The following is a 26,186-nucleotide window of genomic DNA, read 5'->3' on the forward strand; positions in this document are numbered from 1 at the left end:
TGTGTGTGTGTGTGTGTGTGTGTGTGTGTGTGTGTGTGTGTGTGTGTAAACGTAAACGCTGGCCCACGCATGGGTGTGGAGAAGGAGCAACAGACCTGCTAGTAAACTGGCTTACACTGTGACCAGTTTCTCAGGTCGGTGTGAGCGCCCCCCTTTGGCTGCTGCTTGCCCGCTCCACACCTGGCCTGGGTTTGCTCTTGTGTTCAGACAAGTACAGGAAGCTGGGCTTCCCTGGTATAACCTCTGAGGTAGGGGTCACGTCCTCTTCATGCTCTAGTGCTTGATGCATTAGGTCAGGGGTTCTCAAACTGAGGGTCGGGACCCCTCAGGGGGTCGTGAGGTTATTATATGGGCGGGGTTGCGAGCTGTCAGCCTCCACCCCAAACCCCGCTTTGCCTCCAGCATTTATAATGGTGTTAAATATATAACAACGTGTGTTTAATTTATAAGGGGGGGTCGCACTCAGAGTCTTGCTATGTGAAAGGGGTCACCAGTAAAAAAGTTTGAGAGCCACTGCATTAGGCTGTCGGTTTGCCGCAGGCCAACAGCATCCAATTTCACACCTGTGTTTTAAGGGCAATTCCACCCAGTTGGCATTCGGTCAGGAGGCGGGTGACTGCCCCTACCCGGAGATGTGATGCTGGCTTGATTACAGAGCTTTGGGGTGTTGGTTAATGCCCCATAGATTGTGCCCCCTAGCATCAGGTTTCCTGGTGACTCAGGGTGAACATGCTGAGTCCTGCATAGGTTGGGATCAGCCAGGTTGGTCCGCCTTCTGGCATTTCACCACGTAGGGCTGACGGGGGCCTCCTGGGTCATTGACTATAGTCTCCTGCTACCGCAGGCCACGCCCGGGCGTTCATGGCAAATAACGTTCAGAAACGTATCAAGCTTCATCTTCAGGCTGGTTGGGTTCGTGGAGCCAAGTGCATGAGGTTCTCCTTGCACGGCGGGCGAAACAAAGCGCGGGCAGGGGGATCTGAGCCGGTAGCTGCTGTGCCACGGGCCTGCCCTGAAGCTGGCGTTTTATCAGCGCTGCTCTTCTCCCCAGTACATGCTGCAGAGGACCCAGGACAACGACGAGAACGTGGCCTTGGAAGCCTGCGAGTTCTGGCTGACGCTAGCCGAGCAGCCCATCTGCAAAGAGGTGCTGTCCTCACATCTAGTGCAGTGAGTAGCCTTGCTTCTGTACAAGCCGGGGAAGAGTCGGGAAGCCTGTTGGGGCTGCCGCTGCAGCCAGTAAGGGGCGACTGGTTCAGAGAGCTGGGCTAAGCAACCCTGGAGGCACGCTAGGAAAGGACAGGCGAATACTGTTGCTTGTGAGGGTGTTTGCTCCCCTGCTGATGTTTAAGGGTCTCGTGGTTGGGCTAAGTACAGGGCCTGCTGGGTGACATGCTCTGGCCTGTGATACAGGTGGTCAGATTAAGGCCAGGCACGCATCCCTTCCTGCTGCCAGTTCAGCTTCAGCTTTGCTGCCGCTCTTACTAGTAAGCGGTGTGCACATGAGCTCGCCAGCCCGGAAATAGAACCGGTTGTCTACACTACAGTGAAGCTGACTATGGCTCGGCTGTGTCTTAGCTGGGTTGGCATGTGTCTCAAGGACTGAGTGCTCTGGTGCTGCTTCAGTGCCTGATCTTTGACTTCACCCACACCCTAGGCTTGCATTGATCAGTAGCCTTGCTCAGGCTCCCCGGTTAGGGGCAATGGACTGAGCGCAGGGCTGGGAGTCAGGACTCCTGGGTTCTATTCCCAACTCGAGGGGTGATCTAGAGGTTTAGAGCAGGGGACTGGAAGTCAGGACGCCTAGGTTCCATGCAGTGTGCAGACACCATAACATTCTCTTCCTTCTATTTTAAAAGAAGGAACATTTTAGTGCAAAGAGGGTTTGGGTTTTTTTAACTAAATAATTGAAGATGGGATTTATGGGCTAGTGCATTGGGAGCTTGAAGTCAGGACTCCTGGATTCCATCTCTAGCTCTGGGGAAGGAGTGCGGTTGAGTGGTTAGCGTGGTGGGGGCTGGGAGTCAGGACTCCTGGGTTCTTTTCCGCTCTGCCACTGATTTTCAGCAAGGACTAGCCGCTTCTGTTTGCTGGTCTGTAAAATGGGCTGACTGCCTAGCTCCAAGTATTGGATAAGCCTGAACAGGGGGGTTGGATGTTGGTTATTGCTCAGGGCTGATCTATGCTGGAAACCTAAGTTGGTATGACTACGTCTCTCGGGTGTGAAAAATCCACACTCTTGAGAGACACAGCTGTGGAGTCGTAACCCCTGGAGTAAACAGTGGTAGGTCAATGGAAGAATTCTTCCGTCGACCCAGCTACCGCCCCTCGGGGACGTGGATTAACTAGGGCGACGGGAGAACTGTTGCTGTAGTGAGTCTGTGCTGTAGCCTTTTAGGTGTAGCCTCAGTCTCCGATGTCCTGTGCCTGTCCGGCTGTTGGCTCGGAGGCTCTGCACAAGCAGATTCAGTCTGAAGCTCTTGGCTCGTTGCAAGCGGTTTCAATAACCGAACAATTGAAGGCATTTAGAACACAAAACAACTCGCTCGGTTGTCCCCTTTGTTCTCTAGTAGTGGCTGGTTATAGGCGCCTGCCCCACTCTGTGATTTCCACCTCCCTCTATTCAGACCTTGATTTTTGAATCCACCCTTATTCCCGCTCCTCTTGACAGATTGATTCCGATCTTGGTGAATGGAATGAAATACTCTGAAATCGATATCATATTGCTAAAGGTACGTGTCTGTCGATGCAAAGGGGTGGGGGGTGCGCTTGGGACAGCCAGGATGCCTATGTTCCTACCCCAGCTCTGACACTGCCTCCTCCTGTGGCCTCGGCCATGTCCCTTCCTTTCTCTTTGCCTTAGTCCTTCCTGACTGTCAAATGGGACTAATGCCTGCTAAATACGATAACTGAAACCTGCTGTGTGTGAAATTCTCTTCTCAAATCATCCCTTCAAAGGGCAGGGAGCTGTATCTGCCTCCAAGTTACCTAGATCATTGTTTGCAAATCAAAAGAGAATCTCTCTCGGTTTCAATGAGCTGCCTGCCAGCCGTATTGATTTATTAGAGTGTTTGTGTTTGCAGTGTAGCAAAGCATTCAGCATTAATCGAGTTGGGCTGAGAGCTCCGTGGAGCAGGGACTGTTTTCTTGGTGTTTGTACACCACCCAACCTAATGGGATCCTGGCCCATGACTGGGGCTCTTAGGTGCTACCGTAATATATATAATGTTAGTACCTGAGTCTTTCTTACTGGACGCCGTGGCTGTTGGGTAGTTACCAGGTCACAGTCCCCTCCTGGGACTCACCTTCACATCCAGTCACTCACCTCCCCGCCCCATTGGCACTAGTTAGCCCCCTCTTGTGGCACGGTCAGGAGCAGGCCAGACTGAGATCCAGCTACTGAGCCAGTGAGGTGGGTGTTAGGAGTGAAGCGTGGCTTGCTGTACCCTGGGCACAGGGCGTCAGTCTCCAGGACCGTCCTGTCCAGGGCCATGTTACGCACGCTCATGGAAAGGGGAGCCTTGCAGCCGTCTGTGGATTGCTGGCAGCGAAGCTCCCTGTTTCATAGGATCCTTCCTAGAGGGAGGATGGGCTGGCAGGTAAGGTGCTGCACTGGGACCTGGGTTCTAGTCTCAGCTCTGCCACAGACTCCCCGTTGTGACCTTGGGCATGTCACTTAATCTTTGTACACCTCAGTTTCCCCATCTGTGCAGTGGGAATAGCGCTTTCTGTTTCGTGTGAAAGCTATCTGGGGCAGGCACTGCGTCTTCAAAATGAGGCCTTGATCCTGGGGCACTACCGTAATACACCTAATAAGGAAGAGGACCTCTAGCAATATTGTAGGTCATAGGTTAAGGTGAGGGAGAGGTACCGGTTCATGACCTCCTGGAAGTGATGCATAATTTCCAACCTGATGACAATGATGGTGGTTGTATTCATACTGTCTGATCCAAGGAGGCGTGACCGGGATCTAAAACAGGAGCATGTGAGGTACAGGCGTGGCCTTAGCAGGGGCCGGGCATCCCGTACTGCTGCGAGATCTCTGCAAAACCCTGCCTGCGAGAACCCAGAGACTTGATCCTACAGCCCCTCATTTCTAGTGGAGGGTAGCACAGGGAACTGGGACTCAGGAGAGCTGGAATCAATTCCCAGTTCCACCACTGGTGCGCTAGGTGACCTGGAGCAAGTCCCTCCCTTCTCTGTGCCTCAGTTTCCCCCCTTGTAAAATGGGGATAATGATACCGCCCTCCTTTGTAAAATGCTTTGAGATCTACCAATGAGACGTGCTAGGTATTGTCCTGACGATGGCTGAACCCTCCGCTTCTCAACAGCGGGCAGAGAGTGCTTTCTTGGTTGGGTGCCAACGCCTTCCCTATAGAGAGAGAGAGGTTGACAGAAGCTCAATATGCAGAGCAGATGCATGTGGCATGAGGGCCTGAGCAGTGTGCTGTGAAGCCACGGGAGTGAATTTCAAAGGCACAGAGGTCAGATGAGCGCCAGAGTCGCTCCCCAAATTTCCCCATAGCACTTAAGGAACACTGTGGCCCATGCCGTGCGGTGGGGGTATGTGAATTCCCAGGCTGTGGATCTTTGGGTACGGCTATACTGCAGTGGGACATGGCATTTTCAGCTCGGGGAGATGCACCCGCGCTTGCTCTGATCAAACTAGCACGCTAAAGACAGACGTAGTCACGGTGGGCTTGCTGGTTGAGTATGTCCCCGGGGTCTCAGACAGAATCCTGCTCAGAGTGCGTAGCCTGAGCCGCTGCAACTGCTGCTATTTTAAGTGCTCTAGCCCGATCAGAGCTAGCACAGGTACGTCTATCCAGGCTGGAAATGACAGCTCCAGCTGCGGTGTAGCTGGACCCCCAGACGCCTGTTGGAGTCCGACTGTGGTTCTTGTTTAAGGGGAAGGGCAGAGGGTCGCTAGCCGCTGCTCTCCAGAGCGCCCCACGCTGAGAACTGTCTTACGGCTGTCTACCATATCCGAACCGCTCTCTGTCGCCCCAGGGGGATGTGGAAGAGGACGAGGCCATCCCAGACAGCGAGCAGGACATCAAGCCCCGTTTCCACAAGTCGCGCACCGTCACGCTGCAGCACGAGGAGGACCGGACGCAGGATGACGAGGACGGGGAGGATGAGGACGACGACGACGACACGCTGTCGGACTGGAACCTGAGTAGGTCGGGGAGGGGCCGGGCTCGCGCTCAGGTCTGGTTTGGGCAGAGCGTTGTCGATGTAACTTCAGGGGATGGTCGGGTGACACCGTAGCAAGGCATTGGCCGTAGTGCGGCAGCATCCTCGCCCTGCCCGGAAAAGCCGGGTGTCCTAAGTGCAGCCTGCTGGGGACAGTCTGGATTGTGTGCGCAGCACCTGGTGCAGCAGGGCCCTGAGCTGGGGTCGGGGCCTCTTGGCTCTGCCATAATATAAATAATGAACATATCTCCCGCCCCGCAGGGAAGTGTTCGGCCGCGGCCCTGGACGTCCTGGCCAACGTGTTCCGAGACGAGCTCCTCCCGCACCTCCTCCCGCTGCTCAAGGGCCTGCTCTTCCACCCCGAGTGGGTCATCAAAGAGTCTGGCATTCTAGTCCTGGGGGCCATTGCTGAAGGCAAGTGCCGTGCGTGGGAGCTGCGGCGATGGATCACATCCACCAAGCAACCTGCCGGGGCCAGTTGATGCTGGGTGGTGGGGAGGCAACATAACCGATCTAGTGTGCAGTGCTGTACAGGGTGGGGGCATAAGAGCCCCGCAGGAGCAGATGGGGGGGTAATCTATCCCCAGTGGATGTCTCATGACCCCTAATTATCAGATGAGCTTAAACCACAAAGCATGAGGCTTTATGTCCTTCCAATGCTTTGTTAGTGACTGCTCTGCCTCTGGCTATCCGTGTTATCCATATAAACATCCAACCCCTCTTTGACTCTTGCTAGGTTCTTGGCTTCAGTGGCATCCTGTGGCAATGAGTTCCAGAGGTTTCTGAGGCTTGGAACTGAACCCTGGCCTGCAATCCTCTTATGTGCCCAGGTCCACTGGCGCTGGTATTTCCTGCCACCTGCCTCAGATGCTTTGGGACTGAGGAACTTGTGGCACGTGATTGGCTTATTTTAAAAAGAAAAAGGCTAAGAGGGTGGTGTCCCAGCAGCTGATCCTTCCCAGAGACCCCTAATGCTTGCTAAGGGATGGGGATCAGGGATAGTGAGTGGCCTTACTCTGACTGCTGGGGGTAGGCCCAGCAGTACCTAGGAGCGTCACTAGAGGGAGCCATGGCTGAACAGCCCAATAGAGACTAGGGCGCATACCCTTCTACCCCCTCTTCTGGGCTCTGAGCATTCCCCTCTTCTCAGGCTGCATGCAGGGCATGGTGCCCTACCTCCCCGAGCTCATCCCGCACCTGATCCAGTGCCTCTCGGACAAGAAGGCCCTGGTGCGCTCCATCGCCTGCTGGACCCTCAGCCGCTACGCCCACTGGGTGGTGAGCCAGCCCCCCGACATGCACCTCAAGCCGCTGATGACGGAGCTGCTCAAACGCATCCTCGACAGCAACAAGAGGGTGCAGGAGGCAGCCTGCAGGTACCTGGGAGCGTGGGGCGGTGCTGGGGCGTGGGAATTGCAGACCAGTGCCGAGAGGTTTTCCCATGCTAAAGACAGATTCCTGTGATCAGATTTCCCCTTCCGCAGCTGCAGTCCCCAGCTTCTTTAATCCTGAATCACGTCCCTGGGATATCGGCAAAGGTTTGCCAGCGGCCACGCAAGCCACTGTTCTTAACCAGCATCTGTAGTCACCCTGGCTACGATCTGCGGCTAGCGTCAGCTTCCCAGGACCAGCCACTGGTGCCTGTATCGCCGCTGCAGCAGGTGAACTGAGGAGAGCAGTAACCATCTCTCATAGAGCCATCCTCTCCAACATCCACGGTCTGCCTAGACTGGTCCTGGATGTGAGGCCTGGCTTGAGACATGGTCGCTCCTCAAGCTGGACCTTCCCCATCTCCCGCGATGCTTTTCTCTGGACGTGATGAGGAACTTGAAGTTTGATCTTAACCGTGACTGACTGTGATAGCTGGGTCTGATCCGGAGAATTACCGTGGGGTGGGGAGATGGCCCGGTGCTTCTGGTCAAAGCCAGCGGTTGGGGTGGTTATTGTGGGGCGTGGGGAGCCAGCTCACGCTGGCCCAAATGAGCTGCTTCATGAGCTGTTTTATTACAAGAGGGAAAACGAAGTGGGTTTCGTCCGCTTTCTGAATTGGACTTACCCGGCTGCCCTCTGCTGAGTCTGCCGCCGGCTTCATGCTGCTTCCTGGGACCCGTCAGGTTCTCTTTGGGCTAATGCTGTTTGTTGTTGTTCCCCCTCCCCTCGCATCCCAGCGCCTTTGCAACCCTGGAGGAGGAGGCTTGCACGGAGCTGGTCCCTTACCTCAGCTTCATCCTGGACACCCTGGTGTTTGCCTTTGGGAAATACCAGCACAAGAACTTGCTGATCCTGTACGATGCTATTGGCACCCTCGCCGATTCCGTGGGGCATCACCTAAACCAGCCGGTATGTGCCGCCTACACCCTCCATCCGACTGATTGCCGGGAGCACCGGTGCTAGCATTCACACGCCAACGCTCTGCTGCAGCCTCGTTTCACCCGCACAGCGTGACAGTAATAAAGCACCTTGGCCGCTTTCCCCTGATGTCTGCTGACCCTTCCATTCCTTGCCCTTACAAACTTGCTGCTGCCGAGGGGATAGCAATTGACGTGGGTGGAGTGAGTACCAGTAGCTGCGCAGTGCAGCACTTTCTCGTCAGCAACCGCTGGGGCTGCGTTACCAGGTTCCCTTGGTGCCTTCTCCACGCAGCTCCACACCCAGGAACAATGATGAAGGAAGACAATTCGAATCCTGAAGCAGTGTGTGGACTGTTCTGGCTTTCTGAGAGTTCTGGACTGAGCTTAGATTGCTGGAGAGGGATGGTGCAGTGGTTAGCACGCTAGCCTGGGCCGTGGGGACCTGGGTTCGGTTCCTAACTCCGCCACAGACTCCCCATGAGACCTTGGGCAAGTCACTTAGCCTCTCTGTGCCTCAGTTCCCGAACTATAAAATGGGGACAAGAGCACAGCCCTACAGAGTGCAATGTACTCAGATCGGATGGTGATGCAGGGGTGGAGTGGGGTATATAAAAGTACCCATGCTAGACCTTAGTGTTAACCCTCCTTCCCCCCACCCCCATGATAACACTGGTCTCTTTTCCTGCCTCCTTCCTGTAGGAGTATATCCAGAAGCTGATGCCCCCTCTGATCCAGAAGTGGAATGAACTGAAGGATGAGGACAAGGATCTCTTCCCTCTGTTAGAAGTGAGTGACTGAGAAACAGGTGGGAGAGAGCATGCTGGGAGATACAGTCGTGTATCATGGTCTCCATCTTCAGCAGCAGCTGACGCCTGAGTTGTAGGGTGGTGGCTTAGCCTGGGGAGGGGGAGAGGTGGGATCGGAAGGATAAAACCCTGTGATGTGTGAATTGGAACAGACCTGTGTGAGATCGGGATAAAAGGAGGGGTTGGGTCTGACGGACCCCTCTGAACGTCCTCTCTGAGGTGTCGTGCGTCTCTCTCCAGTGCTTGTCGTCTGTAGCAACCGCTCTCCAGAGTGGCTTCCTTCCGTACTGTGAACCCGTCTACCAGCGCTGCGTGACGCTGGTGCAGAAAACGCTGGCGCAGGCCATGGTAAGTGCTGGACTCCTCGCGGCAGGTGAGACAGGGAGCTTGGGCCGTTGTCCTTCGTCTTGCACTCGTGCCTGGGAGTATCGAGTGCAGGTGGGGCCCCATTGTCGGGAGCTGTGGGGACAAAAGTCCAGCCTGTCCCAAAGAGCCTGCGATTGAAATAGACAAGACAAAGGCCACATCTTTCTCCCCGGTTTACAGGTGGGACCCAGGGAAGGGGAGTGACGTGCTCGGCTCGGAATTGAATCTGGGTCTCTTGAGCACCAATCCAGTGCCGTGGCCACAAGCACAGCACGTAGGGCTCCGAGCTGAGGGTGTTTCGGGGGTGGGGGGTTCCCTTTGGTAAACGACTTTGCCTTTAACCCCTCTCCCGATCAGATGTACAATCAGCAACCGGACCAGTATGAGGCCCCCGACAAAGATTTCATGATCGTGGCGCTGGATCTGCTGAGCGGCTTGGCGGAGGGCTTAGGGTGCCATGTGGAGCAGCTGGTGGCCAGAAGCAACATTATGACGTTGCTCTTCCAGTGCATGCAGGTGAGCCGGCTCCGGACCCTGGGTTAACAGCTGCGTCCCTGGGCGGCTGACTCGCTCCCAGTCTAACCCTTCCCTGTTGCTCCGTGCAGGACACCATGCCGGAGGTTCGGCAGAGCTCCTTCGCCCTCTTGGGAGACCTCACCAAAGCCTGCTTCATGCACGTCAAGCCCTGTATCGGTAGGTCCCTGCGCCGATCCCTCACTTCGCTGCCGCGGTCACGGGGGCCCTCTTGCCTCTGGAAGTGATGGAGAAGTTTGTCAAGGGGAGCTCTTGCTATGACCGTCACAGTATTCATACTGTCTGATCCAGAGCGAACAGCAGAGAGGGACAGGCTGGCCTTGAGATTGGGGAGCGGGGCTGGGACATGGGAGACGCTGGGTTCAATCCCAGCTCTGGCACAGGTTCCCTGCATGACTGCGGGCAAGTCATTAAATAGCGTACGTGCCTCAGCTTTCCCTTCTGTAAAATGGGGGTGAGGATCCTTTCCTTTGTCCAGCCTGCGAGCTCTTAGGGGCAGGGACTGTCTCGCTCTGTATTTGGGCAGCTCCTGGCACCAGGAGGCCCCAGTCTCAGGTCGGGGCTCCAGCCAGTACCACGTGGAGGAAGAACTGGCTCGTCTGTAGGCCCCTTCACACAGTGCTGGTCCCGAAAAAGCCAGAGACTCCATGAAGCCAACCAAGGGCTTTGTGCTGCTATTGACTTTAGCTAGAAAGTGCCCAGATACTACGGTGATGGGAGGGGCGGTACAACACCTTAGATGGTATGTGCCCCACCTGCAACCTCTACAGCACTAACTCTATGTCCTTCCTCCTCCTCTTCCTCCTCCTCTCTGCTCAGCTGAGTTCATGCCCATCCTGGGCACCAACCTGAACCCGGAGTTTATCTCGGTGTGCAATAACGCTACCTGGGCCATTGGGGAGATCTGCATGCAGATGGGTAAGCGTGCCGAGAGCCAGCCAGGCTGGCACTGGCCTCTGCTGCTCTCTGACTCCCACACCAGTGCTGTTAGGGACGACCACGCTGCGTCCTTCCCTGCAGACGAGAGGGTAGTGCACCAGCACACATCCTCGGGGGAGAGGTGGTGAGCTCCAGGGGCTGTCTAGTGCCTCGGAGTTAGAGCCGGCAGGTGTTGGGGCTGATCTTGTTGAGCCGGGGGCGCTGGTGGGAGCTGCATCGCAGCTTGCTTTGGATACAGTAACCCTGGCGTTTAGTGCTAGATCGGTCCCTGCACCACAGAGAGGTGGAGATCCCACCTCATGCAATGGGTCGGTGGCTCTGGCATTGTGTGTACAGCGTGGGGAGGGGGGCTGGAGTCAGGACTCCTGGGTTCTACTCCTAGTCTAGGCCTTGTCTAGTCTGCCACTCTTTGATCTTGGACATTTCTTTATCCGTGCCTCAGTTTCCCCATCTGCAGTGGCGCTAATCCCGATCTGCCTCTCAGAGGGGCTGTGAATGAATATTCATTCACTGAGATCTGCCCTCGGGGGAAGCTTAATGAGCCACGTCAAAGATGGAGCTGATCGCACTCTCCTTCCTGGCAGGGGCGGAAATGCAGCCGTACGTCCAGATGGTCCTGAACAACCTAGTGGAGATTATCAACCGGCCAAACACCCCCAAAACGCTGCTGGAGAACACAGGTGAGTTGGGGACCCCAGCATGTCACCCCCCAACCTCTGGCTCTGCGCATGTGAGGGACTGCAGTGATGGGAGTGGGATCAAATAGCGGGATTCACTCCAAAGAGCGAAACTGGCTTGGACGCCAGTGGGAACAAGGTCTGACCAGGGAGACACCGATTTGCTATCGGCTGGAAATGTGTCTAAATGGGAGTTAATGGGGGAATGGAGGAGCTGCTCTCCCTGTTGCCACCCTTAAATGGGGGTAGGGCTGCTGGCCTGTCCCCCAGCCCAGAATTGCACACAAGCACCTGTTCTTAAAGGGGCTCTGCCCTGGAACAGCTGGTCCTTGGGCCTTTAAAGGGTAGACCCACTTTCTACAGGTGGTTTCCCTGGGGTAGGGCCCTTGAGCCTGGTGAAAGAAGCCAGTCGACAGCCAAAATCTACATGTACAGTCCTGACCGCAGCAGGGCAAGCTTCCCAAACACCCGTTCCTGCCTCTGGGCATCAGCTCTGCCCTGGAGGGCAGCCACTGGCCAAGATGGGAGTTCGGTCTTTGGCCCGTCCAGTTTTCTGTTTCGCTGCTGAGGCTGGCAGCTGCTTGTAGGATTATGCGACGTGGATGGAGGAACTGAACCAGTGCTACCAAATGGCCCATCAGCTCGCTGTTGATCTTGGCCGGATCTGACCTGGCCACTCGAGAGGGGAAAGGCGTTTCGCTCTCCCAGTTCCCTAGTTGCTTCTCTTGGCATGTGCCGCGTCCTCCGGACATACTCCCTGCTCAGATCCGTGATGGGATTGTCTCTCTTCCAGCCATCACCATCGGACGCCTGGGTTACGTTTGTCCTCAAGAGGTCGCGCCGATGCTACAGCAGTTTATCAGACCCTGGTTAGTGAAACCGCAGTCGGAGAGGGGGAAATGGAGCGTTTGGTAGAGAACAGGTGTTTGGCTGAAGGGTTCATGGCTGCTGCCTGGGGGGAGGTGGTCTGTTCCAAGGGGCAGCACGGCCTGACGGACATCTTGGCAAAAAGCTTCCAGTGATCCAGGCTCTTCTGCCAAGCTCTTTGCACCAGTGCATTCTGGGATCCTAAAGCCCCAAGCCCATAGTGCCCAGTGCAGGGTTTTTTGGGTAACTTGGAGATGAGATCCTGCCTGTGGGATGGAGCTGGGTGAACTGGGGCAGCACGCGTGCCTGTCTATGCTTGAAACGGGGATTCAACGGGACCTGAATCAAGGACCCTACTCTGCCACTGACTTCCTCTGACAAGTCACCCAGTGTCTCTGCCTCAGTTTCCCCATCTGGATAATGGCACTGCCCTGTCTCAGTTGTGAGGAGGATTGGGAGGTTCTCAGATACTACAGCAACCGGGGCCATGAAACTACCTGAAATAGCATTTGACATATCCAGACCTGAGCCTGCTCTGTGTGGGTGTGACACTTACCTGCCATCTGTGAGGGCTGTGTATTGCATGACTGTGTCTCTGTGTGGATGGAGCTTCACCCTCCATCTTCTCTTGGGGGGGGGGGGTGGATTTGCCAGTCTTTAGAAATAATTCCAGCCCCCCAACCCCTCCCTGTGGCGGTCTTTCCTGAGTCTCCAGATCGGCTGCTCCTTGCATGCCCCAGCTTCTCAAAAGGGTTTGGTGAAACTCGATGCGCGATCCCACACCAGGGAGAGGTTCTAACTGAACTGGCACGTACCTGAGCAAGCTTCTGTCCTGGGGGACCTCCCCCACAGACTCCCCCATGTCTCTGGCAGAGGGGGTGACTAAACTAGTCCCCTGAGCAAAGGGAATACAACCCAGGGCTTGTTTCCGTAAACAAAGGCTGGGAACAGGAGCGGCAGACTCCTTCCCCAGGGAGCCGGCAGCTCCGATTTCTCTAGAGATAAGCTTGCCTGCCCCATCTGCAGTGCAGCGCTGGCTACGTTTAACAGAGACTTTGCTTTAATAGAGACTCCGCCCACTCCCGGTTGGGATCTTACAGAAGTTTTTGGGGGGGGTTGGACTCCAGCTAACTCAGTGTCCTGTTTAAAAATACCCCCTCCCCCCAAACTTCCCCAGGTGGGTTTTTTAATCTGTTAACGCTGCAGTGTGCTGACAAGGATGCCAGCGCTCAGCGTAACTGTGAACGGTAGCTCAGACCGGGCCCCAGCAGGCGAGTGAGGCCAAGTATAGCGCACAGCCGGCTTCCAGCGACCCAGGGGAAAAAAGGCCCCGAGTTATCGCAGTATCTGAAACCTCAGATGAGTTACTGAGCAGGGAAGGAGGCAGGATGGGCCAATGGAGAGGTACTGGACTGGGCGTTCGGGTGCTAATCCCAACGCTGCCATTGAGTCTGGGGGAGATCCATTTGTCAGGCATCTAGGGACAGAAGGATGAGAAGCTAATACTGGCATGGAGGTCTCTGCACTAACCGGGGATCCCCAGGTGCTAATTCTGCTATACTAGGGAGTAACTAGCTCTGGTTCTTGGGCTCGACTGCCACGGGCTCCTCTGCCTAGCGGTGGTGGCACCAGTGCACCGGCATTGCTGGATGTGCAGCTGTTCAGCCTAATGGTCCTGCTCCCTGCCCAGCCCCTCCGGCACTGATCGTGGGCTGTGCTCTGCCTTCCAGGTGTACGTCTCTGCGGAACATCCGTGATAACGAGGAGAAGGACTCTGCCTTCCGCGGCATCTGCATGATGATCGGGGTGAATCCCGGCGGAGTCGTGCAGGTAACAGCGCTTCAGCCGTTCTCTAGGACTGCGTGACGGCCGGAGTAGCTGGCTGGACCTCCCTCCACACAACGCCGTCCTACCCAGCTGCAAAGGGAGAGAGACAGACATCGCAGAACTGTCTCACCCTGCACTGGAGCGTTAGTGTCTGCACTGACTCCAGGAGTGGGTGCCTGACACAGTCCCGCTCCCCATAGCACAGTGCCCCCTAGTGCTGCACTGGGGTATTGGGGTCTGTACTAATTTCAAGGGGAGAGTGCCCCCTACTGAGTCACTGACCCTGCAGCATAGTGCCATGTAGAGCCGCACTGGGGGTAGCATCGACCGAAGGAAGAGTTCCCCCGCCCAAGCCACTCGCGCCTCTCCCTGCAGCAGCCTGGGATTTGCCTTGTTAAGCCCTGACCCTGCTTTGCTTGTGATATCGGACAGATCCCCAAGACGGTGTCGCTTCACACCATAAACCCAGCTCTTTAATCTAGCGGGAAAAGGCATAACAAGAGCCAATGGCCGGAAGCTGAAAGTAGAAAAAAATCATAGTAGAAATAGGGATGATTTTTTAACAGTAGGGTAATTAACTACCTAGGGGCGTGGTGGATTTTCCATCATTCGCGGCCTTTAAGTTCAGGCTGGTATTGGAGTGGAATTGGTGCTGCTGTCGTTACGGTTGAGCAGCACTTTAAAAAGAGAGTCTTCCTCCGAAGATTTGCTGCAGCTCATCCGGAAGCGCTGGGCTTGCTACGGGAATTGCTGGGGAAGTTCCCTGGCCTCAGTTCTGCAGGAAATCGGACTGGATCAAACGGTCCCGCCTGGCCTTAACATGGGACTCTTGATTCACGCTGTGCTGGGGTCTGTCGGCTCTTTCCCAAGCGCCTTTATCCTGTTCCAGGACTTTATTTTCTTCTGCGATGCTGTTGCTTCGTGGGTGAGCCCTAAGGATGACCTGAGGGACATGTTTTATAAGGTAAGTTGCGCGTTGTAAGCGGGAGGGGCAAGAGAGGCCTCACGCAGCTGAGCCCTCAGTCCAGTTATGGATCAACTATGCAAGCTAATGCTGTGGGGGGGGGGCTTCCTTGTCATCGCAAGCAGATGAATTGATGGGCCTGGTCTCTAGCTCCATTTATTCGCTGACTGAGAGGGAGCGCTGTCCAATGGCTAGAGCTGGGGAGATCAGGACTCCTGGGTTCTTTTCATGGCTTTGGGCGGGGAATGGGGTCTTTCCAGCTCTGCCACTTCAGCGCTCTGTGCCTCCGTTTCCCCATCTATAAACTGGGGAGCCCGTCTCCTGTAGGGTGGTGGTGAGGCTTTGTGTGTATTATAGCGCTCCGAGGCCTCCATCTGCAGTGTGACATTGTCATGGTGTCTTGGTTGTGCGGGCGATATGCATTACTAAACACTGGAACCGCCAGCGTTGGCTGGATTTGTTGTTTGGCCTCACCAGTGGGCCCACAGCATGAATCCCTGCAGCTATTGGGTTAGTGTCGGCTGATCGCAGTGCTGGCCCGTCTGCAGCTCCGAAGTGGAAGAGTCCACCTCTTCCCTCTGCAGCGCACGGAGCGTGGGTGGAGCTGTTCATCTTCCTCTAACTCCCAGGATTCTCGCAGTAACAGGGCTGTAGGCATAGCCACGCGCCTGTATTTCCACCTCCCCTGCCCACACACGAGCTTGTGCACTCCCATCTCGCTGCTCTTCCTCCTCAGATTCTTCATGGCTTCAAAGACCAAGTTGGCGAGGAGAACTGGCAGCAGTTCTCGGAGCAGTTCCCGCCTCTGCTGAAGGAGAGGCTAGCTGCATTCTACGGGGTCTAGGCAACGCAGAGAAACCGAACTAGGTGAGTTTGGACACGGGACCGTAGCTGGTTCTGCTGGATCAGCCAGTGTGGTGGTGGTGGGCGTAGACTTTTAGCTCCCATTCTCATGGGCTAAAACCTCTCATTGCCCCTCTTTCCACCCCCCCACTCCCCCGGCAAATAAGTTTGAAGTGTTAACATGGTGAGAAGTTGATGGAGAGAAGAGAGATTAAGTGGGAAGGCAGGTGGGTGAAGGGTATGGAGCACAGGGCTGGGAGCTGCCAGTCTCCTGGGTCTGCCGCTGACTTAATGTGTCCTTGGACAGGTCACTTCCTCTCTCTACCTCAGTTTCTCCATCTGTAGTGGAAGCGTGATGTCTCCCTTGTTGGGGCAGAGGGTGGAGCTTATGTTGATTTTATGAACCTGCATTAAGATCCTCCGGCAAAATGTCAGTTTCTAATTGTCAGAAGAGTAGAACTGGTGAAAAGCAAACCAGATGTTTAGTGTCCAGGAAGTGAGGAGAGGCAGTGTTGTCTGAGTGGCAGAATGCGATTCAGGCCTCCTGCTTCGAGTTTCCACACTGTGAAACGAGGACAATGACTCAACCTTTCTCTCAGAGGTGCTGAGGTCTTTGAGCAAAACCGGTGTGAAGTGTGAAAAAAATTGTAAGCCCTGAGGCAGCACACTCCGGAAGACCCAGCAGCCCAGACGCTCAATCTATTTGCCCACCCTTAACATGCGGACAAAGAGACGAAGGTCAATTTAAACACCAATTTAGGAGCTTGACTTTCGTCACTTAAATAAAAATGGCCTGATCCTCGTGGACTGTTAGCTTCCATTGAAGCTGGGGATTTCTGGGTGCTGAGAATCAGGTCTCTCATTGATCATGCACCCAAGCTTTAAAACTTTGGCCTAAATATTTCTCTTCTCCTCCCCCAAAAAAACTCTTACCCGGAACAAAGAGTTTTGACAAGTAAAGTCAGCAGATGGAAAGTTTGCAAAGCTGATCTGATGCCCCAAAGCAGGGGAATATGAAGTCAGCCTGATTGTGTTTTGCCTTCAAAACATCAGGGCTTATCAAATCTCATCTGTCTTAATTTTGCTGGAGGACTCCTTGGCAGTCTAGGTTGTGGCTTGTGAGCTCTGTCTGCCCACCAACTGAGGTGTTGGATTTTTAACCAAGAGCTCTTCTCCAAGCTGTTGGTTGGACACTTGAGTTATCACAACAAGTTTCAGCCAACCTGGATACAAATTTCCTCCTCCTCCTCTGCATCACATGTGATGCTATAACCTGCTAGTTTTCCCATTGCCAGAGTCTTCCAGGAAAAGCAGGGGGAGATGAGACTTGTGTCTAATAATGACGGCAGCTATTCTGAGTCCCTTTCAGAGGGCTTCATTTGACGTGTGTGTGTGTGTGTGTGTGTGTGTGTGTGTGTAAAACCTCGACTAACTGGTGCCCTCTCTCTTGTGTCTCCTCCAGGTTCCTGTATGTGCTGGGAGGGTTACTGGGAACTCGTCCACAGGTGTTGCAGAGCCCTGTTAATGGGGGGTTAGGGAGGAAGGGAGGAGCATTGTGGGACATAAAATGACTTCCCTCCCATCTCCTGAAATTTAAAGGGGGGGGACCGCCGAGATCAATTCAAACAAGCAACCAGGGAATCTCAGCGATTGGGAAAAGGGGCTCTTTCCTCCTTTTTCAGAGGTCATCTCTGGTAGATGGGGATGGGGTGGGGGTTGGCCGTGGGCCGAAATAGGGGAGCGATCTTAAACTGCAACACTTCCTGAGAAGGGGATCTAACTAGGGCCATAATAGAAAAGGACTAGCTAATAATAATAATAATTTAAAAAAAAATCATTTAAAGGCTAGGTTTTAAAAACAAAGATATGAATAAAAAGCTAAAATTGGATAAAAAGTTCTAATGGTTAAAAATCTAGCTGTCGAGAACGGAAGGGTTAAACTATAATAAACACAAGGTTATACTACTGTATAAATATTACCAGTCACCGGTGTTTGAGATCAGCTTTTCCTCACCTCTTCCAGACTGCATGGTGACAGAAGTAGACTAGCAATCCTGTGAGTAGCCCATAATTAAGTGTAATCGTTTTTCATCTAGAAACTTAAAACAGCAAGAAAAAAACCTTTTCTGAAATAGTTTCCATGGCAGCGTTTACTGGATGCGATGCATAAAACCCCCCAACCCATAAGGATCTCCTCAGCCGAGATCCAGTCGATTTCTATTGTGAAGGGGGCCCTTGTAACGAATACTGTCGGAGAAGCATGTTTTTTATAAAAAAGAAAAAAATCAAAATACACAGTGCAGTGAATTCTCTTAACCTGTCCTTCAGCTACAGCCAGAGGGAGGTGAAAGTGACACAGGTGGGATTGTAAGTGATGCGGTTGTATCATGCATAGGCTGGACATCCCATCTTCACCTGGTTTATAGCGCCACCTGATCAGGGAGACATGTACTGCACTCAGTCCCAAGTAACACAGTTCATTACGGTTAATTATGCTTTCTGTCTTAATGGAGTTTATGCCACATCTGCTACTTCAGTTTACAAAATAAAAGAGGGCAGTCCAGATAGTGGAGCACAGAGGAGATGGAAGTGTAGCTTTGTGTAGGCAACAGTCACATTTCTTTTTAAGACAAGTCCATAAATTCTGCTACATGCTCAGTTGGAGTCTTGACAAGACTCCCATGAATTTTAGTCCCCCGTTTATTTAAAAAATAAATCAGGGGTTGGTTATGCGGAAAGCTTTTGACTTGGTGTAACCACAGCTTTTTAACTGTAAATGAGGTAATGTGCTGTGAAAGCATCGTTTGACAGCCTGGGTGTTTTTTGACTTGCCACTAGTCAGAAGGAAGCTGTATGGGGGAAAGAAAGGGGAACGTTTAATCCTTTAAAGGTGAAAGAATAACGGAGTGGTGGTGGGGGGGTACTGCCAGTTGTCGGGAAGCGTCTGAGTCTGCTTGATCTGTCTGTAATCAGCTGAGCTGTGGGATGAAGAGAAATCATTTCCCAAAGTGACACGCACCAAGGGAAATTCCAGTTCTCCTGAGAAGAGACGCGGCTGGGATGCTGATTTTCTCCAAGTGCAGGTTGGGGAGAACTCTTCACCAACTCCTTCCTGGATTCTTTTTTTAAAAAAACTGAAAGTCACTCAGGTGACAGCAGGACGAACCTGTGGTTGAACTGTGGAAAGTCTGACCCTTCTCGAGGCTGCAGCCACACCTGTTGTAAAAGTACCGTGCAGTGAGGAACCCACCGTCTCCTTTTGGCTGGCAGTGTCATGCAGGGTGTGGGGAACCAATTTACTAAAGCAGCAGTTGGTCACTCTAGGATCAGTCGTGCTGCACCTGTGTCTATTGAAAGCATTTGTTTGTGGGATCACTCAGTAACTTAAGCTTCACTGATCCTTTCCCTTCATCCTCCCTGGTTATTTTTCAGCACTTCCTTTCCCTCCTTTTTCTATACTTTTTTTTTTTTTTTAAGCTTTCTTTTAACGCCCCCTAAGTTTTTGCACTCGAGTTCACCGGTGCAATAGGCCTTCGCACCACAAAATTTTGCGCATAACAGCCTGGCTGGCTTAGTGTCCACTGTTGTTTTCACTGGCTGGCGTAGCCCCAAGCCTTGCTCCCACCCATCTCTCCCGCTGAAGATCTTGAGGGGTGGGGAGAGACTCAAGCAGCATTCAGCCCTAAGTGCATCTCTACCTTAGAGGAAGGAAGGGATGGGGAACGAAAGAGATGCATTCCTTCACTTCAGCCTCCTTTTTTTATTTTTATTTTTTATTGGTATAAGACTTGAGCAGGTCTCTGGGAAACTATCAGATGTTTTTCTCTTTTGCATTTTGATGCTTTATTTTAAAGCATTTCCTTTCCCTCCATTCCTGCAGAGAGGGATGAAACCTGGATTTCCATTAGAGCAGGGGTCTGGTGTGATTTTTTTTTTAAATGCATGAACAAGAACTGTATTGCGAAGTAAAGTGGCAACCCAGCTTGCTATGTACTTCTATCTAACAATTTTTTAAAAAAAAAGTGTTAAGTTCCCAAAGCGTAGGAAGATAAAAGAAGGCTGTGCACTCTTTCTCGGACAGTGAAGTTTAAGTTACTTGACCTGACTGCCTCTTGAAATGGAGTTTTTTTTTTTTTACACTGTATAAGTGCTTCTAGTTTCTGCCTCCTGTTTGTTAACCCTGGATTTGTATATTTGTAAATGTGCTGTACTGTTTCCTATGGTGACAGTGTACCTAGTGTTGAAGCCGCTGCTTGCACCTTGCTGAAATGAGATTTTTCTCATTTTATGTATAATTTTGTCAACTTAAAAAGAAAAAAAAAAAAACAAGCAAATTTCATGTGACTTCAGTCTACAGCTGTGTCTAGGCTCAGTGTTTTTTCTTATGTAAATATCAGGTTTGTAACCTTCGCCATTTACTTGATCGGGCTGCTCCCTCAGTCCCTCATCTCCACGCTGTATGGTGATAGAGCACAAGTGGATCCGCTGGGAAGTATGCTGACTTATATAGCCTTGTATCGTCTACCACGAGTTGTGGTCTGCATTCCTCGCTGCCATGTTTCTTAATACTTCTCATAACCCTGCAGCTGTGTCTATTCCTTGCTCTGGCACAGGTCTGAGAGTTTATACTGAGCATGTCACTTCCCCTCCCTGGGCCTCAGTTTCCCTATCTGTAAAGTGGGAATAATACTTATTTCTGGGGTAAAGGTATGTGAAGATTTACAGAACAAATGGAAAAAATGAATTAGTATATATGCTACTGGGAAAATTACTTAAGCTCTGTGCTTCTTATCCATGAGGATAACTTCTTAACCTGTGGTTACAGGTGCTTTGGGAAGCTGGCCTTATTGGCCACCTTCAGTGCTGTCACACTTCCCTGCACGGCTTATCGATTTGAAAGAGCCAGGGTGAGTGATGAGTTAGACCTGCTTCCCTGGCTGCTGGGGGGGGGGGTGTCCTTCTCCCGGTGCTGCGGGGGGGGGGGGGGGGGGGCTGGGGGGGGGCCCTTGGCCGCTGTAGTCGGCCCAGCTGGGGCCTGGCCCTGGCACGCTGCCCCGGGGGGGGGTCGGGGGGTGGGGGTGGGCGAAGGCTGTTGCCTAAGGCTGGGGAAGACACTGATGCTGTGATGTCATAATAGGGTCATGTCATGCCTATGATGTCACATTAATGCCTTGACGTCATGACACGGGCGGGGCGTGTTTATGAACGACCCCCCTCCCCCCCCGTAGGATGAGCGCAGCCACCAGGGAGGCCGGTCATGTTACAAGGCTAGGCGGGGTGTACTTCCGCTGTGTGACGTCATCTCGGCGCCGGAAGTGGCCCCGCTGGGGCGGGGACGCGCCGGAAGTGGAGAGCAAGAGGAGGCGGGGCTCCGCTGGGCGCTGTCAGGGGAGCGGGGCGGCCCCGGCCCGGGGGTAAGAAGGGAGCGGGGCAGAGACAGGCTGGTCCGAGCTCGGCCCCGGCCTGCAGCCGGCCCCGGGCAGCGCCCCCGGACCGGGCCCAGGGCCCCCCCCCCTCCTGTCCCGGGCCCAGGTCTCTGCAGGGGGGTGACACCCCCCATACCGGGCCCAGGTCTCTGTGGGGGGGGGGGCGACGCCCCCTGTACCGGGCCCAGGGCCCCCAGGTCTCTGCGGGGGGGGGACGACGATACCCCCTGTACTAGCCGGGCCCCCAGGTCTCTGTGGGGGGGGCGACGCCCCCTGTACCAGCCGGGCCCAGGGTCCCCCACGGCTCTGCGGGGCCAGACCCCTACGAATCCGAGCCCGGCCCAGGCAAATCTAGCCCAGCCAGTCTCCTGCAGGTGGCCTGTGCTGTGCTCCTCCGGTGACACAGGCAGGTCAGTCACCTGGCTGCAGCATCTGAATGTCCTTAGGTTAGTGCCCGGAGGCAGAGGTAAACCATGGGCCATCCTGGCCAAGACAGGCCCATCAGCCAAACTGCTGTGGAATCCATCCCTGTCTCTGTCTCCTCGACAGCCCCAAGGGAAAGCTTCCCTGGCTCCCCAGAGGCCAGCCCTTCTCCCCGACACCTGTCCCCTTTGCTCTTTACCAGAGGCCTTTGCTCCACGTCCTGCGGGAAGGGGGGGAATCTCCTTCTTGGCTCCTAGGTGTGACTCTTTTAGCCTTGGGGGTTCCTGTTGTCTTTCCAGCTTCTCCATAGATAACCCTTTCGTACCCACCCTGGGTAGCAAGGCAAATACATAGGGCCGCTGAGGCACACATAGGAACCATACAAATATTACAGAAAATTCCTACTTTGTCCAAGAGGGCATCTAGAACCTGTTGGAATGCAGCACCTCCCTTCCACTCACGGCGATGGGCTCAGGCTCTCTGCACACTCAGGCACTGTTGCTGTGTCGCTCACGCTTGGGGCGACAGCCCCGTCTCAGGGTTATGAGCTCAGGCTTTTTGCAGAGTCCAGCAATGTTACAGTCAGGACAGGTTTTCAAGGTTTTCTTCACAATCACAACAGCTGAAGACTTTTATTAATTACTTATGAAAGCTGAGATTCTGGAAAACAGCTGAGAAGTCTGTCGGTCCTCACTTCTCCTTTCCCCCCATTTTGGGAAAAACTTCAGAACAAGAGGATGGGAAGCTGAGGACATAGGGCTGCGGGTCAGAATGCAGAACAGGAACGAACAGCTGGAAATTAAAGCCAGACACATTCAAATGAGAAATTAGACCCCGATTTTTAACAGAGAGGAAGATTAACCATTAGAACAGACTCTGAAGGAAGTGGTGGATTCTCCATCTTGTCTTCCAGTCTGGTTGTCTTTCTGAAAGATGCTTTAGCCAAACACAAGTTACTGGGGTCACTGGGTGACATTGAATGGCCTGTGATCTACAGGAGGTCAGGCCAGGTGATCTAATGATCGCTTCTGTCCTTAAACGCCATCCCTGGGCAGATCATACACTGCCGCCGGCTGAGCTGGCAGAATGAAAGGGACTGGTGGACTGACCCTGTCCCTTGCTGTACCGGATGTGTGGGGTAGAATGGCCAATGTTACGATCTGCTCCGGGCTACATACTCTGTGCTGTTCCGATGCTGTTCTCGTCACTCTCACTGTCCCTACTGCTTCCACAGCCATGGACCTGGCATCGAACCCCTCTGAGGACCCCCACGCCTCCGACAATGACTCCGACGCAGAGAACAAGGTTGATCCAGACACGCAGGCTCAGGAGTACATCGACCGCGTCCTCGGCTCTGCTCAGCCCAGCCACAAGGCCCAGTGTGCACCTCCCGAGTCACTCTTCATGGGGCCCGGGGCCCAGGCATCGGAGCACAGGTCTCCTCTGGAGCTGAAAAAGTCTCCGGCAAGTGACAACGTGACCTCTGGGCTGTTAGCCCTCCCTCTGGAGCTGATCCTGGAGATTTGCTCTTACCTGGAAGCCAGGTTTGTTCTCGAGGTCTTGCCCTTGGTCTGTCGGACCCTCAGGGATATTGTGCAGGACCCAGTGACCTGGAGGATTCGCGTTCAGAAGAGGATCAGTGGGTGTTACCCGGTGGTGGAAGGTAGATCTCCATTGGACTTTCTTCACTGGAGGTGGGACTTGGAGGAGAGACAAGGGCTGAGGGCCAGGACTCCTGGGTTCTACTGTAGGACCAGACGCTATTTCATGGGCCTCAGAGAGGTCCCTCAGTTAACTTTGCCTTGAGATTTAGTTGCTGCAGGTTAGAGCTGTGGGGGGAGGATAACGATAACTCCAGGGTCCTATCACCAGCTCCGGATGAGAGTTGTGTCTAATGGTTAGTGCAGGGGGCTGGGTGTCGGGACTCCTGGGTTCTATCCCCAGCTCCGGAAGGGGGTCTAGTGGTTACAGTGGAGAGGGGAACTAGGAATCAGGACTCCTGGGTTCTGTTCCCTGCTTTGCAGCTGACTTCCTGATGTGAGCCTGGGCAAGTCCCCTCCCTGCTTTGCCTTGGCTTCACCTCTGTAATGGCTGTAGCTTCCCGGCCCTTCCTTGGCGTGAGGGGCGGGAGGTGGTTTGGGATGCTCCCAGGCGGCAGTGCCGTGGCTTAGCTTTGCTGCCCATCTATTTAAAGGGGCCGCGTTGGGGCCTCTAGAGGGGACATTTCCCCGTCCTTGGGAAGAGGAGGGTTTACGGACCCTAAAGCAGTGGGTCTCAACCAGGGGTACTTGTATCCCTGGGGCTATGCAGAGGTCTTCCAGGAGGTACATCAACTCAGCTAGAGATTTACCTAGTTTTACAACAGGCGACATAAAAACTACGAGCAAAGTGAGTACAAACTATAATTTCATACAGACGGTGATTTGTTTCTACTGCTCTATAGACTATACACTGAAATGTAAGTACAATACTTCCATTCCAATGGATTTATTTTATAAGTATATGATTAAAATGACCAAGCCGGCAATTGTTCAGTACTAGTGTGGCTGTGACACTTTTGTATTGTTGTGTCTGATTGTGTAAGCAAGTAGTTTAAAAGTGAGGTGAAACTTGGGGGTACGCAAGACAAATCAGGCTCCTGAAAGGGGGACAGTAGCCTGGAAAGGTTGAGAGCCGCTGCCCTGAAGAAAGCAATTTTTACACAGCCTTACCTCGACCTGGTGCAGGGGATGGGGAGTGGCTTTGGGATCAAAGCTCCCAGCAGTTTTGGAAGCGCCAGATTCCCTCCCTGCCCAGAGCGAGACACCCCTCACCCTGATCCTTGCGATCTCTTCCTTTCTACGCAGAGGAGGACTTCGACTGGCCGGCTGCCTGCATGGAGCTAGAGGAGCATCTCAGACACTGGGCCTGTGATGGCACGAGGACAGAGTACTTCTCCCTCGCCGACGGCCACTTCGCCTCCATCGACTCCGTTCTGCTCTTGCAGGTGAGTTCCGATGTCCTCCTTTGCTGGCCATTGCTGTCTGGGGGTGAGATGGGGTGGGGCTTGGGAGTCAGGACTCCTGGGTTCGACCCCTGGCTGTGGGAGGGAAGGGTGTGAGGTCTAGTGAGGTAGAGCAGAGTCAGGACTTCTGGGTTCAACAGCTGCTGATCGCTAATCATGACACGCAGCTGTTGGCCGGAGTAGGCGTGGAAGACTCTTCCCACGTACGGTTGCTTGTGGTGGTATCATCTTCCGAGCCCTGTTAGCTGGGGCGACTCCCACGTTGGTCTCTGGCTCCAGGAGTTCTGTTTCTCCCATTTCAAAGGACCCATGGCCAGTCTGTCTCCTTCTCTTGCAGGGCGGGGCTCTCTGTGTCTCGGGCTCCCGGGATCGGAACGTCAACCTGTGGGATCTGCGGGAGCTGGGCCAGTCCCCGGACAAGGTGCTGGTGAAAGCCCTGGGCACGGAACGCAACGGGACGCACAAGGTGGGAACCTGGCCTTCACCCTCTGGGGTGGAGGGGGTCTGAGCTGGAGAAAGGCGCCGGTGGCACTCTGTCCCCAGCACGGATACGCCCAAGCAGCTGGAGAGCGAGCTGCCCCCCAGCTCTTGCTGTTGCCATGAAGAGGGGAGCTAGTTGGTGCCAGTAGCCATGACATGGGGGTTTTGTTCTGGGGATGCCAGTGTTGCTGAGACTCCTGGAGGGGAAATGCCCCCGGTCCAGTCCCCCCTTCCCTGTGCCCTCTTTGCCCAAGCCTGTGCTAAATATGAGCTTTCTTCCTCCCTTCTGTTGGGTTGGATTGAGCCTGGACAGCGTGTCTAGTGACTGGCACAGGAATGGATACTGGGACCTCTTGTGTTCACGTCCCTGCTCTGTGCCTCAGTTTCCCTGTCTGTACACTGGGGTTAACTCTGTGTATTGCAGGGTGTCTGGGGGGGCTAAAGGGCTTCGGGGAAAGACACCAGAGAAGGGCAGGAAAGGACAGCACCCTACTTTAACCCTTTCCTCTCCCTTTCCCGGTGCAGGGCTGGGTGTGGTCACTGGCTTCAAGAGACAACAAGGTGTGCTCAGGCTCCTGGGACAGCACGGTGAAGCTGTGGGACATAGAGGCCAATGGGCAGCAGTTTGGGGAGATCAGGTACCGTTTCCCCTTCTCCCCTTGCACCACTGGCTCCACAGGAAGCGACCCCAGCCTGGTTCCCACCAGCTCCTCCTTCAGCCACATGGCTGGTGCCCTGAGCTGCCTCCGCCTTCTGGGAGAGGGAGACCTTGGAGAGTCTCAGCCACCAGTCGAATCTGCTGTGCCTTAGAGACCGGGGTTGGGGCGGCCGTGCTCGATCGAGAGGGGAGGAGATGGTGCTGCTGGGCAGAGTCTAGACCAGAGCACTGAAGTGGGGGAGGCCAAGGGCTCCGGCCAGGGAAGTGGGGTGAAGCCGGGACTGGAGGCTGCCGGGCGAGAAGCCGTTCCTTTGCATCTCCATGCGTGGCTTACTACAACTTGGATCTGCGCTGTGCAGTCCCTGCCAGACAGACTGCCCCCCCCGACCACGTCATGGGCTTAAAAAGCTGCCAGGGGGGCAGGGGGATCGTCCGAGAGCAAAGACGCTCAGCAGAGACTGCTGCTCGGCAGGAGAGGAAGGAAGGTGCAATGGTTAGAGCGCTGGCCCGGCACGCAGGAGAGCAGCATTCAGCAGAGTCCAGTGGGACCTCGGGCCAGTCACTTAGGGACAGATTTTTAAATAGCTCTCGGTGCCTAACTCCCAGTGACATCCAGGGGCGTTAGGTGCCCAGGTACCTATACAAATCTGGCCCTTGTTTCCCCACACATACAGTAGGGATAACTGCACTGCCCTGCACTATGGGGTTAGTGAGGATACGTGCATTAAAGATTGGCAGGTGCGCTGACATTACGGTAATGGGGGACCCAGATTGCAAGGTGCTCCGACATTACGGTAATGGGGGGGTGCAGATTGGGAGGTGCTC

At 54.1% G+C, this 26,186-nt stretch overlaps 2 protein-coding genes and 1 non-coding gene across 5 annotated transcripts in view; all 3 read left to right on the forward strand.

Annotated features, from left to right (window-relative positions):
• Positions 1–19,319, forward strand: part of TNPO2 (transportin 2) — a 27,318-nt gene extending 7,999 nt beyond the window's left edge. The window contains exons 8-24 of the mRNA XM_024219806.2: positions 1,052–1,170; positions 2,672–2,732; positions 5,011–5,179; positions 5,458–5,610; positions 6,347–6,572; positions 7,365–7,536; positions 8,247–8,333; positions 8,594–8,701; positions 9,077–9,235; positions 9,325–9,412; positions 10,073–10,171; positions 10,777–10,872; positions 11,663–11,738; positions 13,467–13,566; positions 14,453–14,527; positions 15,264–15,394; positions 16,833–19,319. Of these exons, the coding sequence (XP_024075574.1) occupies positions 1,052–1,170; positions 2,672–2,732; positions 5,011–5,179; positions 5,458–5,610; positions 6,347–6,572; positions 7,365–7,536; positions 8,247–8,333; positions 8,594–8,701; positions 9,077–9,235; positions 9,325–9,412; positions 10,073–10,171; positions 10,777–10,872; positions 11,663–11,738; positions 13,467–13,566; positions 14,453–14,527; positions 15,264–15,371 (1,896 nt within the window). The 3' untranslated portion in view covers positions 15,372–15,394; positions 16,833–19,319. The remainder of the gene's footprint in view (positions 1–1,051; positions 1,171–2,671; positions 2,733–5,010; positions 5,180–5,457; positions 5,611–6,346; positions 6,573–7,364; positions 7,537–8,246; positions 8,334–8,593; positions 8,702–9,076; positions 9,236–9,324; positions 9,413–10,072; positions 10,172–10,776; positions 10,873–11,662; positions 11,739–13,466; positions 13,567–14,452; positions 14,528–15,263; positions 15,395–16,832) is intronic.
• Positions 3,886–3,953, forward strand: LOC112120675. Its single transcript, XR_002909220.1, has one exon. It is a non-coding gene; the product is annotated as a small nucleolar RNA SNORD41 (small nucleolar RNA).
• Positions 19,320–20,716: 1,397 nt separating the features above from the next.
• Positions 20,717–26,186, forward strand: part of FBXW9 (F-box and WD repeat domain containing 9) — a 12,420-nt gene continuing 6,950 nt past the window's right edge. The window contains exons 1-5 of one of the 3 annotated variants that reach the window (XM_026660683.1): positions 20,717–20,784; positions 22,454–22,882; positions 24,066–24,205; positions 24,561–24,689; positions 25,229–25,341. In XM_026660683.1, coding sequence (XP_026516468.1) covers positions 22,456–22,882; positions 24,066–24,205; positions 24,561–24,689; positions 25,229–25,341 — 809 coding nt within the window. In that variant the 5' untranslated portion in view covers positions 20,717–20,784; positions 22,454–22,455. Of the gene's footprint in view, positions 20,785–21,051; positions 21,243–22,453; positions 22,883–24,065; positions 24,206–24,560; positions 24,690–25,228; positions 25,342–26,186 lie in introns of those variants that run through there. The other 2 variants (XM_026660682.2, XM_026660684.2) reach the window with 2 other exon arrangements.

The sequence above is a fragment of the Terrapene carolina genome, unplaced genomic scaffold (genome assembly GCF_002925995.2).
Source record: "Terrapene carolina triunguis isolate 2854851 unplaced genomic scaffold, T_m_triunguis-2.0 Scaffold833, whole genome shotgun sequence".
NCBI classification, from domain to species: domain Eukaryota; kingdom Metazoa; phylum Chordata; order Testudines; family Emydidae; genus Terrapene; species Terrapene triunguis.